This window comes from Camellia sinensis, chromosome 12 (assembly GCF_055761805.1).
Source record: "Camellia sinensis isolate YWXY chromosome 12, ASM5576180v1, whole genome shotgun sequence".
Lineage (NCBI taxonomy): Eukaryota > Viridiplantae > Streptophyta > Magnoliopsida > Ericales > Theaceae > Camellia > Camellia sinensis.
In genome coordinates this window covers 128,946,036-128,963,861 of record NC_138972.1, presented here as the reverse complement: position 1 = coordinate 128,963,861, position 17,826 = coordinate 128,946,036, and the positions used below count along the sequence as shown (strand labels likewise).

The window sequence follows — 17,826 nt, the reverse complement described above, 5'->3', positions numbered from 1 at the left end:
TGCCATGAATCTGTCTCTAGTTTTTGTAACAAATTGTTGTCTGCTGAAACAGAGATGTTTAACAACCTCGATTCAGTATGCAACAGTGTTGTCTTTGTTCAAATGCGCAAGATATATGGAGACCCAACATCCAAGGATATTGTGATTGAGAGTTCTCACCATCCTAGGATTGGGTTTTAATCAGGTTCATGTTAAAGAGTGTTACTGGTCGAAGTGAACATGCTATGCTTTCAGAGGATGAAATTTCAAAAGCAATCAAACTACTCATTGCACAATACTTTCCCTGTGGAAACTCAAACTGCACACAAGGTACCATTCGGCAACTTTGTACCCCCATTGTAAAAGAATGGGTGAAATTGCATTTTGCCACTATTGCTGCCATAGTAAAAAATTTGTAAAAGATTTTGCCTCTACCTAGAAGTCTCTTTTCCAGTTGTGGATGATGGTGATTCCCTTGATTAATGTTAAAATTCCTAGTAGTGGTGGTCATGAAAAATCCGAACCCGAGCCCACCAGCGTTAGACCGACCCGAACCAAATGAAAACGGACGGTTTCAAATATTTAACCGGACGGTTGTAGTTTAGTTTGGCTGAGTTTCGCGGCCAATAGTGATTTTATGTAAGTTATTGCGGTCAAAACCGACCCAACCGAAATTCATAACACAAGCAGCTCGTACGTTTTTAATAGAATAAAGCTTGAGACCCCCAGTGGGGGTACTGGGGGTCCTCACTGATTGGTCCAAAAAAAATAATTTTTTTTTTTTTTTTTTTTAAAGTTTTTGGCCATTGCCAGCCCCCCACGTGGAGGTGGGGGTGCTGGGGGTCGTTCCCTGCTGGGGGTCTCCAGCAGGGCTCTTTTTAATATATATTTGTGTAATTGTATTATTCTTGAGAGATGTGCAAAGCTTCCACAAGAAGCTTTCTATGATGATTGATGATATTTCAACTTTCAAAGCAAAGTTGAATAGACCTATTACACACAGACACAGATAATGCAGAGCCTTCCCCTATTATCTCCTCTCCTTTTTCCCATATTTCTCTCTTCTCCATATTTCTCCCTCTGTGTAATGTAAACCCACATTTTTCTTTCATTATATATCTTTTCACAGTTATGATTTATCCATTATCAACTTCCCAGATCCATCTCTTTCCAATCTCTCTCTCTCTCAACAACTTTCATCTCTCTTTGATACCGTGTCATGTGAGGTGTTTCATCTATCCTTCAAATCAGAGGCTCTCATGTTGGTGGTGGTGCTCTCTTATAACTAACCAAAGCCCTAGGTATGAGTTTACTTATTTATTTTTTTATTATATTTTGATTAATTGCAACCCTCGATCAATATTGTGTTTATGGTTAATGTTTTCTTGAATAACTAAAACCCTACATGGATTTTGTATTTTTAAATTTTGTTTCAACAAAAACACTAGATTTAATTTAGCTATGGTTTGAAACTACAGTTTTTCTTCTTGATATAATTGGGTTTAAAACAAGTAACAAGTGGTGTATGAAATTTGTTAGTTAATTATTTTTAATTGATATTGTTGTGTGTTTGAGTTTTTCTTCCTGATATAATTGGGTTTAAAATAGGTTGCAAGTGGTGTATGAAATTTGTCAATTAATTATTTTTAATTGATATTATTGTGTGTTTCGAATTTATTGTTTGTTTGGTTAACAAATAATTCGTTTTATCATGATAGTTTTTTAGAATTGTAAAATTATAAATTTAATATTTTTTTGCTAATTATACTTTCAATTGTAGAATTGTCTATTTTTACAATTACTAATATTTCAACTTGGTAATAAATTAAAAATCATGAAAAATGTCTATTTTCATAACAAAATTACTAATTCTTTTTATCATGATAGTTTTTTAGAATTGTAAAATTATAAATTTAATATTTTTTTGCTAATTATACTTTCAATTGTAGAATTGTCTATTTTTACAATTACTAATATTTCAACTTGGTAATAAATTAAAAATCATGAAAAATGTCTATTTTCATAATAAAATTACTAATGGTGAAGGCCCAGTTATGATTTGGCCCAACTAATTTTATTGTCACAGCCCAACCCGTGAAACCAACCGAATCTGACTGTTAACCTAATTCCTATGAACGAATGGTTTCGAACCATTACCCGGTCAAAATCATATATTAATTCTCCCAACCCGAATATGTTCGGTCGGTTACCGGTTGATAGGTCAACCCGATTCGAACCGACCCGTGTGCAGCCCTAATTCCTAGTCTCAAATGAGCTATACTTTTTTCATATGGACCAAAGTATTGTTTTTTGACTTGGGCTGCCAGATGAGGCCATTATCCAAAATCCAGAGCTGGGTTTGTGTTTGTGAATTTACTTTACTAACCAAAAACAATGGCTATATGATCTGGATTTCGGGCTATTTTTTACAAGCTGATATAGACGATGTTCGGCAACGGGTTGGGCAGGCTGTTTTAGCCTCAAATAAAAAAAAAGCCATGTAGCCTGGGTAAAAAGCCATGTAGCTTGGGTAGAGAGGTTCAGTCCAGCTGGATGTCATTAATTGGGTAAAAGTCTTTTTACCCTTTCTTGCTTATATCCAAAAACCAAAAAGTGACAACTGATTTCGGGACTTTCATCTCTTTCATCTCTATTATCTGTATTTTGGGTGTGAACGGAGGGTTTGAGAGAAGAGTGAGGTACCTCTCCTTGGTGGCTCTCATTTCGGCGGAACTGTTGCGTAAAGACCCACCAGTTAATTGTCTTGCTTGCCGATCGTCGAAGACTTGCAACCGGTAGGGTATACTAACTCGATTTCTGTGCTTCTTCTTCGTTTTCCAACTTGCTCTTGCTGGTTTTTGTTAAAATTAATGCCATATTTACATTACATACATTGGATACATTGCATGCATTGAATACATTGAGTTCATACATTCTTTGTATTCATGTATTTTTATATTCATGTATTTTATATTTATTAAGTACATTGTCTAGATTATATTCATGTACCTAATTAATTACAAGGTTGTTTAGGTTCATGGATCTTATTCATTGAACTTATGTATAACCTTCTCTATATAAAAGGATGTAAGCCTATGGGCAACATAGATAAATCAATAAGTGATAAAAATTCAATACAAAATATAGTTCATTCTAAAGAGAGTTTTATTAAAAGCTAACAGTTTTTAACTCACTGTTTCAGATCGCACTGTGATTTGGTTGGTATTGATGGTATTTTTTTTTTCTTTCACCGATCTACACCTATGAACTTTTTTTTTTTTTTTTTGCACCTATTGATGGTATTTTTTTTTCTTTCACCGAACTTTTTTCCCCAAGTCAATACATGATAGACGGTGGCAGTGCCCTCACTACCACGTGGAAATCTGCCTTGTGTATTTATTAATTTTTGTGTGGGCAGTTTGGTCAATTTGCATTGTACCATCATTTCAAGCACATTTTTTAATACAACAACTCGAATAAAAATCTATCCCATTTTTCCAAACACAAAAGCTAAAATAGCCTCCTAAAATAGTCAAAAAACCTCCTAAAATAGCCATTTCCAAACACCCATATTGGCAGTGTTTGGCAACAGGTTGGGCAAGCTATTTTAGCCTCAAATAAAAAATAAAAAAAAAACCATGTAGCCTGGGTAAAAAGCCATGTAGCCTGGGTAGAGAGGTTCAATCCAGTTGGATGTCATTAACTGGGTAAAAAGTCTTTTTACCCTTTCTTGCTCATATCCAAAAACCAAAAAGTGACAACTGATTTCGAGGATTTCATCTCTCTCATCATCTTTATCATCTGTACTTTGGGTATGAACGGAGGGTTTGAGAGAATAGTGAGGTACCTCTTTCCGCCAGCTTCCACTCTGACAGAAGTGTTGCGTAAAGACCCACCAACTGACTGACCCGATTTCTGTGCTTCTTCTTCGTTTTCCAACTTGCTCTTGTTGGTTTTCAACCCACTGTTTCAGATTGCACTCTTCCTGTAGAAACCTCCTTCAACTGATTCAAGTGATTCAGTCAGTAAGAAAGTAAGATGCCTCTCCTGCAGGCTGAAACATTGCCTTTGAATAGATGCGGTTTTCCCCATTTTTGTTCCGAAATCTCACCTTTTGGAAATCTCAAATAAAGGGAAGTGGGAGTATAGGTTTTTTTGAAGACCTCTCCCTTCTTCATTATTCTAATCATAGAAAAGGGGGAGAGGGTTTCATAATCTCTTTTCATTCTGAGTCTACTTGACTCTTTTTTTTTTTTTTTTTGCTTTATGTTTTTCTTTATGCAATCAATTGATTCTATCAAGTCCATTCTTCGATAGTGCATAGGCTTTGGCGAGCCACTACTTACGTGTGTGTAATTCATGGCAGTTTTTTTTATTATGGATCTATTTTCTTTCTTGGATTTTCTTATGATCATGAAACTCCACCGTTAGATTACATATGCAAGAAAACACCATACACTAATCAAAGGATGAAAAATCTTTCATGATATTTTTTTCATATTCCTTAGTATTATTCTTTTCTTATAGTAGAGAGCGGTAAGTTAGTGCTGTTCTAAAAGGAAGTGGCAGTCGTTCCAGTACACACAAACAAGGTGGTATTTTGGCTGGTATTGATGGTATTTTTTTTTTTCTTTCACTGATCTACACCTTACTTTTTTTTTTTTGCACCTATTGATGGTATTCTTTCACAGACGGTGGCAGTGTCCTCACTGCCACGTGGAAATCTGTCTTGTGTATTTTATTTAATTTTTGTATGGGCAATTTGGTCAATTTACATTTTACCATAATTTCAAACACATTTTTCAACATAACAATTCACATAAAAATTCATCTCATCTTCCCAAACACAAAAACTAAAATATGCCATGTGTAGTTATTAATTTTTGTATGGGCAGTTACAGTTTGGTCAATTTACATTTTACCATAATTTCAAACACATTTTTCAACATAACAATTCAAATAAAAATTCATCCCATCTTTCCAAACACAAAAACTAAAATAGCCAACTAAAAAAGTCAAAAAGCCTAAAAAATAGTCATTTCCCAAACACCCACACATAAAAGTCGTGTGCCATAACTTTGCTGATGGAATTAACACTATTCACTTATTTGAGTTAATTTGTTGCATTGAAGAGAGAAAGAAAATGGAAGAGGCAGATTTTTTGCCCGAGCAAATGCTGGTTGTAGACACAATGAAAATCATCAACGTAGTTGCAAATTCTGTTGCTGCACCACAAGGCTGATCTCAACAATCCAGTGATGGTGCTCTTTCCATACATGCATAATTTTTAATTTTATTTTTCATTTTGGGGATTGGCAAAATACAATCTAAGGCAGCTCACTTCATCGAAACCATAGCTTCTTCCACTATTTTGAGTTTGGATATATAGGGAGAGTTGCTTTGTAGTTTTCCTATGTTATATCTAACTGGTTGTAGATTCAAGATTCTGATGAAAATTCATTGTCTAATCGTTTGTGGATTCAAGATTTTGATGACATTTCGAGGTTGAAATATAACGTGCAAAATTGTGAACCAATAATTTAACAAGTGAAATGCCATTAACTTCAGACGCGTCATTACACGCACAACTGTAGTAAATCTAGACACAATTGGTTGATAAAAATACTACACACGCGGAGCGGAGTAAACAAAAAGTCATTAGCACACCATAAATTTTAACCAAAAATATTCATGAAATTCTCGTTTCTCAGTTTTCTGTGACAACCCAACTGTAGAAAATTGAGAGAAAAAGAATGAATGAAACATTTTGAAACAACACTAACTGCCAAACACCTTTTCATATCTCCAGAGCTAGGCAGTAGCAGTAATAGGCTTGTATAACTTCTCCACCATCTTCCTATATTCTGCAAGAGACGATAAAACATGGTTTTCAGTCGACATTCATGATTGTAAAATTCAATTGAAAGAAAAGAAATAAAAATAAAAAAAACACTAAACACAGATAACAAAAATCTCTTGTACCTTCTTGGTTGCTCCAAAGCGATGCTGCTTGAGTGTTTAGAGGTGAGCTTGTGTTTGGTTCTATAAAAATATATATATATATATATATAGGGAAAAAAATCAGAAAAACAATACACTCAATGGGTTTTCTTTAATTCTGCTTTTTTTTTGTTAAAAAAAAAATGAAAATTACAGATAACACATGAATATGACCTACCTCCGAGCAGACTCTGGATGGAAAGCAGTATGGTCCTCACATCGTAAGCGGATGACCATTTATCCTATAAGCACGAGCATAAATTGTAAAGAATTTTTATCAAATTACATACAAAGACATGGCTAAATCAAATCTAAAGTATACGAAGATTGTTTTGATACTACTATAAATATAATCACCTGAAGAATGTCTAGGCATATGTTCCCATAGACATCAACATTGGGATGGAAGCAGGCAGTTTCGAATTTGACCTTTGGAGGCTTAAACGGGTAATCGTTTGGAAAGGAGAGGGAGAGCTTGTACTCTGTTCCTTCGAATACGGTGTCTTTGCTTCCAGTTATTGTACCTTTCCAGCAGAATATGTTGTCTTCCTCAGGGAATGCAGATATCCCAGAATCACCACTCATCTTTACATTTGGCCAAAAAAGAGAGAATATATTTATTAGAGAGAGTTTTGACTATTGGGTCAATGCTCAAAAGAATTTCACACAAACATAGTTTGTAGTTCTTACCATTAGAGCCATTAGTTCTGATTGCAACCTGTTTTGTGAGAGAAAAAAAAAAACCACAAAACACGAGAGATGTTCAGAACCCTAGAAATCACAAATTAATTAGGGGGGAAATGGGTAACAAGCTAAAGCATATATAGAATGCAATTTGTTTGATGGGAACATATACAAAAGAATAAGTTTAGAACACTAAATGGATTATAAAACCGGACACAAAATGTATATCAATAGATAAGATTTTTCAAATGTGAGAACTACTAACTTATTCAAATATTCTAAAATTTCATTTATTCATATGCATTATGTCTTCCATTTTGTGTTTGTTTTATGTATTCAATTAAGTTAAATAATCTCCAAAGCATTAACTGCAACATTTTTTTCATAAAACCAGAAACACAAAAGACTTTACTCAAGAAACATTTTGAACCACAGAAAAGTCAAAGAATCAAACATATTCCAAGACTAATCAAGATAAAGAACAAAAGAGAGGCCAATTCAACACAAAGCCCAATCAAGTGATATAAAACAAAAGAGAAGCTAGTTTAACACAAAACCCAAATCAAAAAACAAAACTTTCAACTCATACAGAGGATCAAATTATATATATACCTCTTGAGAACAGACTGAGTATCGGCGCTCTTCGTCGTGGGGAGGGGCTGCTTGGACGATGTGATCACCGGAGCGGTCACCGGGGTGTTGGTGTCTTGGTGGTTGTTATTGATTGTAGTCATCGTCTTCTTTGTTACCCTCCTTGAAGATTCAAACAATGATGCTAAAAAGATCTTGAATTTGAAGCTAAGAGATCTTGAATTCAGTCCAGAGAGAAGAAGAGAGGGAAACAAGAATTGGATCTCTTCTTCCTCTTCAGATAAGAAATCGTAGAGAGAGAGAGAGAGAGAGAGAGAGAGAAGTGGGGAGGGTATTGTGTGTGAGAGGGTTAGATTTAAAAGAACGTTAAAAGGGCTTTGTCCTGGGAATGCATAGAAACTTTTTTTGAACGTTACATGCTTTTCTCGTAACGGCTAGTTTTCGTTTTCAATCGCTTTGCGTGACCTAGGGTTTGAGTGAATATTGGACATGGATGGGCTTAGCTGCTTGGGTACTGATGGAGGCCCACAAATTAAGGCCCAATTCAAGTTTTCAACTTGCCTAGATTTTTATTTTTATTTTTTGAAAAATAGAATGAAAAAACTATTCTCAATTTAGTGTGATTTTTTTTATTGTTTTTATTTCTTTTTGAAATCACCAGACCCTTCTCCACTATTTTCTTACCACTGCTGCCACCGCTTTACTCTTCCTCATCTTGTCAGCTAACCTTGTCGATCCTCATTTCCCTCTTATTTTGATGTCATATCAAGTATTAAACTTTTTATTAAATGAATGGAGTTAACAAAATTATTAAAATAAATAGGATATAAAAGGTAAGTTTTTAATGTATTCAAAGTGAAATAGGGATTAAATTAGAATACAAGTCAAACGTGAACAATCAAAAAGTATATTGCATTATTAGCTATAAATGATGCTATAGGCTAAAATTTTTAAAGCCTCAATGTATATACCTTTAAATTCCATAAATCTGACCTCTCTTTCAACCTTTTGCCTTGTTTTTCTAACCAACCAAAAATCAAAATATATTTTACTTATTTTATTCCATTATAAAAAATTAAAAAGAGGTAAAATTCACTAGTGTAATGACTAAAATACCCTACATTTCATCGGATTTACAATGAATGAACTTTTTTAGGTATGTTTCATATCCAAAGATTCATAGTGAGCCTCAATAGAAGTTTTTCTTGAGGAAATACCCGTTGATCTAATCACCACTGGCGCCACAGAGGGTGACCCTAATGCTTTTGATCTCTCCATCACAGAATAGGTTGCGACGAAGCCAATCACACATGAAGAAGGGGAAGCAAGGAACGAGACAAGTGTATTTACTCCTTTGTCCCAAATCCTGATCTTTTATTAAGTAGCATGTTTCCAGATATCCTCGTAGAAGGTCCATAGGGAGTCTGGTTTGTGGAAGAGAATGGTAGCAAACTGATTTTTCTCCTTAAACTTGGATCCCCTTTCCAAACTGACTCAGCCTTAACGCTGTGTTTGGTTGGAGGATTTGGGGAGAGATTTAGAAAGAAAAAGAGAAAAGGTATGTGAAACTAGGTGAAATATAAGTATGTTTTATTTACCTTTCACCTACCTTTTCCATTTTCCTTTCCAAATCCCTCCTCAAATCTCTCAACCAAACACAACATAAGTGTCATGAAAACAGACTCAAAGAACCAACTGCCATGGAAACTCTTGAATTTGTTTGCTCTTTCTAGGAAGGAAACAACGCAGATATGATAAATTCATATCTAAATATTATGTTGTGATAAATGTTTACCTTTTACAATTTCAATACCTTTTTAACTTTTTCATAAACCATGGGTCTCCAAAGGAAAGGCATTACTGTATAATACAAAGTTCTCTCTTTGAATTGGCAACTGCCTCCTATCTATCTCTCTCTTCATCTCATTATTCATTACAAATTTCAATTTACCACATTTAACAATTGGTTTGGAACATTGCATATTGTATAGATAACTTGACATTGACAAACAATGGCAAATACTTTCATTTCGATCGGTCCTTGCGATTAGCAAGGAAATGGAAAAATTTCCAAAACAAGAAAAAAGAAATTGAAAATTACATAAAAATGTTTGGAAACATAAATTGAAAACTATGTAAATGTATAATAGCCAAATACTTAATTGACTAATTAAACATATTGAAATTTATATAGTTACCACATTTTAAACAAAAATAAAATAAGAAGGTGTACTATAAAAAAGAAGAAGGTATTGTCAAATAACTCAATTTTACCAAGTACATGAAATCAAACAATGCACACTTTTTGCTCCCAATTTAAATCCAAACCACAATCAACTAGTACAATTATCGCCATGTTTGGAAATAGTTTTTGGTTTTTGCTAAAATAAATGTCACATTCTAAATATCAATTAATCACTTTTTCCCCCTCCCCTTTTCGTAACTATCTATTTAACTATAAACAATGTAAAATGATTTATTCATTGAATTTACTACTGTCCGAGTCAGCTGAATTTGTGCCAGTCAGAGGACTTCTCGAACGACCGACTTCACCCTCTTTTACCGTGGTTGTCACTCTCGTCTACCGCGATCGTCACCTTTTTATCCAGAAGATCGGCATGAACAAATTCAAATATTTATATGACACCAAATTCGGGGAATGTAATGATTAATTAATATGTAAAATGAAATATTTTATTTAATTAACTATTTTATTTTATTTTATTTTTTACCCTGACAAACAAGGGCATAGATGCTAAAATTTCATACTTGTTGAGTGGTGGCGTGGTGCAATTAGTGGTTGGTCTTGAGCTTCGTCACGTGGTGTCTTAATGATATTGTGATTGGTGGAGAATATGAAATTTACGAATTAATGTTGAGTGGTATTATATGTACTAATTAATGTACCAACCTAGGTTATGATATTGTCATTTCAAAACTATATACTCCACCCATTATACAAATTATAAGGCCCAAAATTTCTAAAATTATGACACATAATCCGTTAGTACACTAATTAGCATACCAATTGATACATATAATTTTATTCATTTGTGTAGGGTGATTAAAAAACAACCTAGTGAATTGTGATTGGCGAGGGATATGGCCATGTAACATTTTTTGACCAACCAATAATTTTTGAGTTATCCTAAGTCCTAGTTTGAGAGCATGCTTTTTTAGTAATTTTTTAATTTTTTGACTAAAATATGATGTAAAAAAAATTAGTATGTTTGGAATGATTTTTTAATTTTTTACGAAAAGATGTGCAAAAAATAGTAAAAAAAGATAATCTTGGACTTTTTTTGTCTATGTTGCTGACTTATTAGTTTTTTTTTTGTAACTTTTTTACTTTTAAGCTAAAAAGTGATGTTGCGAAATAAATCCCAAATGATTTTTTAATTTTTTTACTAAATCTTTTATATGGGTGCGAAATCTACACATGTAAATTTGCATGAATCCCATACCTTAATGCTGTGTTTGATTGAGGGATTTAGGAAGGGAAATGAAAATGAAAGGAAAAGGAGGAAGAATTCATAGGATACCGAATCCCAACTATGTTTGGTTGCGTTGGGAATCGGAGGAGGAAAAGAAATCATTTCTCAAGAACTCTCTCATTGTCCTTCATCATACACAGAATTGTAATCATGAATTGCAAAAACAAAAAAATAAGGCTTCACATGATCAAAGTGTTGTTTGTTTTTTAGAAAAAGAAAAAGTTTTAATTTTTAAAAATAAAAAATTAATTTGATAAAAATAAAAAATCATTTTTTTTTATTTTTAAAGATTATTTATAGCCTCCCGAAAAATAAAATTGTATAAAAATGATAAGTATTTTTTTATTTCCTTCACCTAATTAATATTTTAGAAAAAAAAAATTGAAAACAAGTTTTTGAAAACCAAATCAAATAGTTTATCGATTTTATGATTGTAAGAACCAAGCTGAATAGCTAACACCTATAAAATTGGACCAAAACCAACCAAAGAAACAGAAAAAACAAATCAACCACCTACAACCACCTACAGACAGCTAGCATCCGCAGCAGAGCATAAGCGCAAAACACCAAACCAAAGCATAAGACAGCATTAGCAGCAGAGCATCAAAACCAGAACACCAGACTCATCCACCAATATAGAAACCATAACATCAATGTATCATAGTGCAGCAATGCATTATAACCAGAATAACAGACTCATCCACCAAAACAAACTCACCACCAATGCATCAATGCAGAACATCAAACCTAGCATAACAGACTCATCCAACCAAAACAGATAGCATAACATATAACATAAATAGATAATACTACAAAACATTAGTGCATCAATGCAAGCTCCTCTACCAAACCAGACTCAACACCAGTGCATCAAAGCAGCACATCAAAACCAGAACACCAGACCTCAATCCCTGTGTAATCTATATAAGCACAGAACCAGAGCAGATAAATCAGAGTGAAACCACTACAATCCAAAAGCAGAACATACATAAAAAAAAACATTAAAATAGAACTTGATAAGCAGTACATAGCATTCATATCCACAATATCATAAAGAAGTGCAATAGAGGCCATTAAGCAACAAAGAACATTTAGAATCTCATGGACACATATATGCCCTGAATCTACCATTCAAGTGCAACAAGCAACTAAGAGAGTCTACATACAAAAAATCTAAGCCTAATGATATTTTCATAGGTTCACCAAATCCCTGAAATATTCAAATAAAAAAGTACCAAAGAAAGAAAAATAGTACTATGCATCAAAGATTGAAGATCCGAATTTAACAAACAACCAAAAACCTCGGTGTTCAATAGGGCATTCTAGGTACGCTCGAGCATCACTCACTTTTTTAGCAAGAACTTGATACACCTTCATTTGAGAAGCATCACTCATGCCACTAACCTTCTTAATCTCCTTAAATAATTGTCCATTTGTGTAGTTCCGAAGGTTACCACGATCAAGTACTGCTGCAACTGCATCTAGACCATCCTTAATTGACCTTATTTCCTCACTCAGAGTATCACCTGATTTATTCTTTCTCTTCTTTGAGTTAGAGGAACAAGATACTTCAGTAGTTCGGTCATCTTGAGTTCTAATCCCATCAAAATTCTCTAAGAGTGACTCTGTATGATCAGTATTTTCATCGCCCAAAAGAATTTGTTTCCTAGCCCAACCAAGTCGCTTTTCTTTCGGACCTATAGCAAGACTCCCAGTTGCTCGATCATTTTCGAAGAGTTAACATAACTTTTGAAAGCTTTGAATCGGAGCATATCGAAAACTGAGAAGCATTATAAGCTTTGCCTATAGAGAATAGCATATATAATATTATATTAAATAATGATGAACAAATATTTTAATTTTCTAGTACAAAACTACATCAATCTTGCAATTAGATATACCTTGAGGCAGTGGCGGAGGTAAGAAATTAAGTCAGAGGGGTCATTTATTAATTACAACATTGAAAAAGTTTACAAAAGTATTTCACATAAATTTTTACGATTAACTTCAAGAAAAAAAGAAAAAGAAAAAAGAAGTAATCAGTGTGTTTGGTTTGAGTTTTTTGAATTAATTTTTTTGAAAATTGAGTTTTTTTATTTTTTCATATTTTTTTGTTTTTAGTGAATATTTTTAAAATTTTAAGCATTTTTTGCCTTTTTTAGATGCATCTTACTTCGATGTATCTAAAAAAAATAAAATATTTGTGAAAAAATATTTTAAAAAATGAATAAATATATAAAAATATGAAAAATATACTATTTTTATATTTTTTTTGTATTTTTGGTATTTAGTATTTTTTTTAAAGATTTTTTTCGCAAAAATTATACTTTTTAAGTGTATTTATGTTAGGTGTGTCTAAAAATTAAAAAAATTGCTTAAAATATTAAAAAAATTCAATAAAAATAAAAAAATATAGAAAACAAAAATGTAGAATTTTCTGAAAAGCGTTTTTAGAAAACTCAAACCAAACAAAGCGAATGTTATTTGTAATTAGTGTATCATGGACAATATTAAAAAAAAGTCATGGATATAAAGTTTTAAAATAAATTGTATAATGATAAAATAATTTTTTTATACAAAATATGTGTAAAAATTCAATATAATAGTCATACCACATCATCATTGATATGTGATATCACCAACCAATAATAAAAAAACACATGGAGAATGAATCCTACATGTTAAACGTAACTAACAATTCAATAAATTTTATATTTTCATTAAGATTAATTATATTTGCATGTCAATAATGATAGGCATCACCATTATATTGGAATTTTCATAGATAATAATATCGTAGTCTCTTTATTTTTAATTAAAACAATCATTATTATTTTTATAATTTTAAAAATATCATTGACATTTCACTTTAAATAATATTTTTATAATTTTTTTTATTTAAAATATTTTCTTTGTGTTTGCCCAAAAAAAAAAAAAAAAATTTTCAAAACCCAGGGGGGGGCACGTGACCCCCCTGGACTCTTCTTCCCTCCGTCCCTACCTTGAGGTAAGCTGCCCATACACCTGTTATAGCTTCAATCAGTTGTATTGAATGATTATATCCAAATTCACTATCAGTTGTTAACATATCTTTAGTCATTGCAAGATTCTTTTTTAAAGTCTTCAACCGATTCCTTACATGACTGGAATCACAATGTACACTAAACTTGGTACTCACCGCATTGCTTGCAGCTCTATAAGCAGATGATGTAAAACTACTACCAATTTTTTGCCTTTTGAGGATTTGGTCCAAGAGTGAGTCAATAAGAACAGCATCCATTTGATTATTCTATTTCAAATGTTTCTTGTCAATTTCTACTGAGTATTCTTGGTCACCTTCCACTTACACTCAAAAATGCCATAAAACATATCGGAAGAGGAGCATAGCTAGTAGCAAATTATCACCCACACAAACGCAATGTTTCACATTATACAATAACAAATTAAAATATAATTCATTCCAAGATAACATTCAAATAATAATAATTAACTTGCCAATTTTTTGTTTTACCAGCAAAAGAAAAAGATTATATTGATGTAAAGCAAATGAACACATAATGGGTACATCGCAAGAACAAGAACAAGAACATCAAATAACCCTTCCAACCCCTCTCTATTTTCCAGGATCCATATTATAATTTGATTGTTATTGAAGATTTATATCATAATCCTTCCACATGTTAGTAGCTATTCGTTTCCTTAACAATTCTTCTTCCCTATATTCTTCAGCTAAGCTTGATCTAGCCATGTTAGTTTGCACTTGTGCTCTTCTAAGCTCTGTATCAACCTCCTCAATAAGACTGTCATTGGGATCAATACCCATGAGGTAGTTGTGCAAAATACAATAGGCCAAAGCAATATCTGCTTGAGTGTCAACATCATAATGTGGCTCTGTCTCACTTCCTAAAATTGGAAACCTTTTCTTTAGGACACCAAAGGTTCTTTCAATTGCATTTCGCAAAGATGCATGACAAAGGTTGAAAAGCTCTCGAGAATTTTCTAGTTGATGAACACTATACTCCTTCAAATGGTAACGAGTACGTCTATATAGAGCAAGGAACCCAGATTTTAGTTAAAATCCTGCATTTACTAAGTAATATTTCCCTAGGACCAACAAGTAACTAAATGATGTTAGTTTGAAAGAAAACAAAAAAAAAAAAGATTTATATTCATCAGCATATATACACGTTTAGTGATCACCTTGAGAAACGATCAATTTATCCATTTCTCTTGTTAATGCATTATCTAATATTCTCGAGTCTGAAGCAGATCCTTCCCATCCTAGAAGGATATATGTAAACTTTAAATCAAAAGAACATGCAGCCAAAGCATTTTGAGTGGGATAGCATTTTCGTCCTTGGTATCTTTGTGCATCCTTGTTTGGCACTCTTACACGAAAATGTGTACCATCAATCGCACCAACACAATCCTGTAAAAATTCATTATTTGTATCCAAACATATAATATTATATACCCTAATTGCATTCATGTAACTACCTTAAAATAAGGCCAATACTTGGGATTGTGTCTAATCTTTGGAGGGCAGTTGAATCCATTAGGTTGTCTTAAAAAGATATCTTCCAATGATATAATGGCTTTAAGAACTTGATGAAAATGTCGACTAATAGTCTCACCTGATCGTCTATAAAAGAACTTGATCGTACGGTTCCTCAAATTATTGCCAATTATATAATCGAATTTTGCAATTTGTTCTTCTACTTTACTTTGAGGATTGTCTCTAAGAAACTGAGCTCTTTTAAGCATGCTAACTAGTGTGGCAAACGCATCTTTGCTCATGCGTAACTGGCTACGACAATCTGCATCTTCCAAAGTCGTTAGTCGTTTAATTAGGACATATCTTTCATAATCTCCTTGTTCTGAAATTGACTTCCTTACATGATCACGACAATGAACAAACTGAGACAAGGCTGACAGCATACGAAGTATACATAGCTACACAAGTGGCTGCCCACTTTCTATACTTTTCCCACTTCTCTTGATCATGTATCTACAATTCTTTAATATAAAAAATCACATCCACTTGTTAATAATGTTCCAGAATTGAAATGATACATCAAAAAGTTCATAGACTAGGCAACACTCAAAATGACAACCCATTTGGTTGGTTAACTTGAAGCATGTAAAAGTGAATAGGAGATAATAAGTTGATGCAAAAATATGAATTACTAGGCCTATTGTATCTTTTTTATATGGTGTTACATTTGAATTCTTCCTTGGTCAAATGGTAAACTATTTGGACGTTCTACTAGATATGGGCAGCAATAGGGAACTACTGGGAAATATATTATTTGATTATTTGATTATTTGAAATAGCATTTGTAGCAATTCATTTTTGCATTATATTTTTTGAGTGATCTGTTGTGATTAACACAGACTTTGATATTTGGTCCTTATTCGCTTGGCTCGGAGCACATGCGGCTGACTTATTATTAAAATCAGATAATAAAAAAAGTACAAAGTACGCTAAAGGGGACAAGAAGTCCATCAAAACATAAGAAAAGGAAGAGAAAAATTAATCACAACTATAAATAATAGACAATTTCCAATCTCTAGAAATAAAAAAACAAAGGCATTCTTTTAAAGGTATTGTTATTGAAACCCAAAAAAGAGACAAGTAAAAAATCTTCCCCCATAGGTCTGCAACTTATTCAAACTTATCATTAAAAATCTTGTATTTCTTTCCGTTCAAATAACCGAAAGCACAACACAGATCACACTATTCCATAGGACTAGGGGCTTCTTAGTAGAACCAAAACCTCTATAGTCAACAACGAGCGTTTAGGTACATAAAGCCAGAAATACCCAATACACAGAAATATATTACATTTTTGACCAAAATACTAAATTAAAGCTATCCAGAGTGATCCAAACAGTTTTTCTATTTTCCTAATGAAGAAAAGCATTGACTAAAATATATTAATGCTAAAAACAATGGAATTTTTGCGGGAGAAGATTGAAGAAACTAAAGACATAATGCATCAATAGTTCAACTATTATAGGATGCACTTAGAAATGTTTTACATGATTAATTTGATCATAAGAAATCTGTACTCATATTACCCAAAACTAATTTAATCCAATGCGATAGACCATCCAAAAGCTCATGTTTCAAATAAACATTCAATCAAACATTTCATGAGAATAAAAGGGTTAATTTATAAAGTTTGACATCATGAAAAAACACAAAACAAAAGAAAGTGAAATAAACCAAATAGGCACACATCTACAGACTACAACAAGAAAATTGTCATAACAAACAAACATATAAACAGATAATATAAAACAAACAGAAAATGTAAATCCAATTTAATCCCATGCAAAGTGAAAAGAAGATATTAAATCATCAAACTACTTAGAAAACAAATAGGATTTCTGCAATTTCACTTCAAAGCAGAAATTGCAAAGCAACTTGAACATGGATAAACAAATCCATGTATCTATAATCTCTGATTCATAATAAAACATATATAGGTATGTGTGTGTGTATGGAATTTTCAATATAGATCTAAGTTTGATAAGAGGAGAAAAGAAAATGAAAGAAGGGCACAAATACCTGATTGAAATTTTCGGACAATGAATTATCAATCAAGTTCAGTGATTGAAGATTACCAATTGAAGCAGATGATGATCCCCGATTGGAGCGATTTCCTGAATGATGCTGCGAATCAGAGATTACTACCAGAGTTAGATCTGCAATTTCACTTCGAAGCAAAATTGTAAAACAGCTTGAACATAAATAAACAAATATGTGGAAATCAATAGGGATCTGAGTTTGATGAGAAGGTAAGAGAAAATGAAAGAGGAGCACAAATACCTGATCGAAAATTTCAGGCAATGAATCTTCAATCGAGTTCATTGATTGAAGGTTACCAATTGAAGCAAATGATGATCCTTGATTAGAAGGGTTTGTTGAATGATGCTGTGAATCAGAGTTTGGTACCGGAGTTAGATCTTTAAAACTCGTCGTCGGTGGTTTTTTGAAGCTACTCATGAATGGTCTCCTGCGAGAAGCCATGAACAATGAAACTCTCTTTCCCCAATAAATTTTTCCTCTCAG

At 32.8% G+C, this 17,826-nt stretch overlaps 1 protein-coding gene and 1 long non-coding RNA gene across 2 annotated transcripts; one reads left to right on the top strand and one right to left on the bottom strand.

Annotated features, from left to right (window-relative positions):
- Nucleotides 1-1,150: 1,150 nt before the first annotated feature.
- LOC114267789 (uncharacterized) lies at nucleotides 1,151-5,460 on the top strand. The gene is made up of 2 exons (XR_003631060.2): nucleotides 1,151-1,280; nucleotides 5,112-5,460. It is a non-coding gene; the product is annotated as an uncharacterized LOC114267789 (long non-coding RNA).
- A 58-nt stretch (nucleotides 5,461-5,518) lies between these two features.
- Nucleotides 5,519-7,697, bottom strand: LOC114267787 (ubiquitin-conjugating enzyme E2 20). Its single transcript, XM_028208849.2, has 6 exons — nucleotides 7,276-7,697; nucleotides 6,670-6,697; nucleotides 6,337-6,564; nucleotides 6,158-6,221; nucleotides 5,962-6,021; nucleotides 5,519-5,843 (listed from the first exon to the last, which is right to left on the bottom strand). The coding sequence occupies exons 1-6, from the start codon at nucleotides 7,395-7,397 to the stop codon at nucleotides 5,791-5,793; spliced, it is 555 nt and encodes a 184-aa protein (XP_028064650.2). The 5' UTR covers nucleotides 7,398-7,697; the 3' UTR covers nucleotides 5,519-5,790.
- Nucleotides 7,698-17,826: the final 10,129 nt, after the last annotated feature.

Excerpts from the sequence above, each read along its gene's own strand:
- LOC114267787 (XM_028208849.2), bottom strand. The coding sequence starts at position 7,397 with ATGACTACAATCAATAACAACCACCAAGACACCAACACCCCGGTGACC. Across the intron at positions 6,698-7,275 it reads ACTCAGTCTGTTCTCAAGAG|GTTGCAATCAGAACTAATGG; the intron begins GTATATATATAA and ends CTCACAAAACAG. Across the intron at positions 6,222-6,336 it reads TATGCCTAGACATTCTTCAG|GATAAATGGTCATCCGCTTA; the intron begins GTGATTATATTT and ends TCGTGCTTATAG.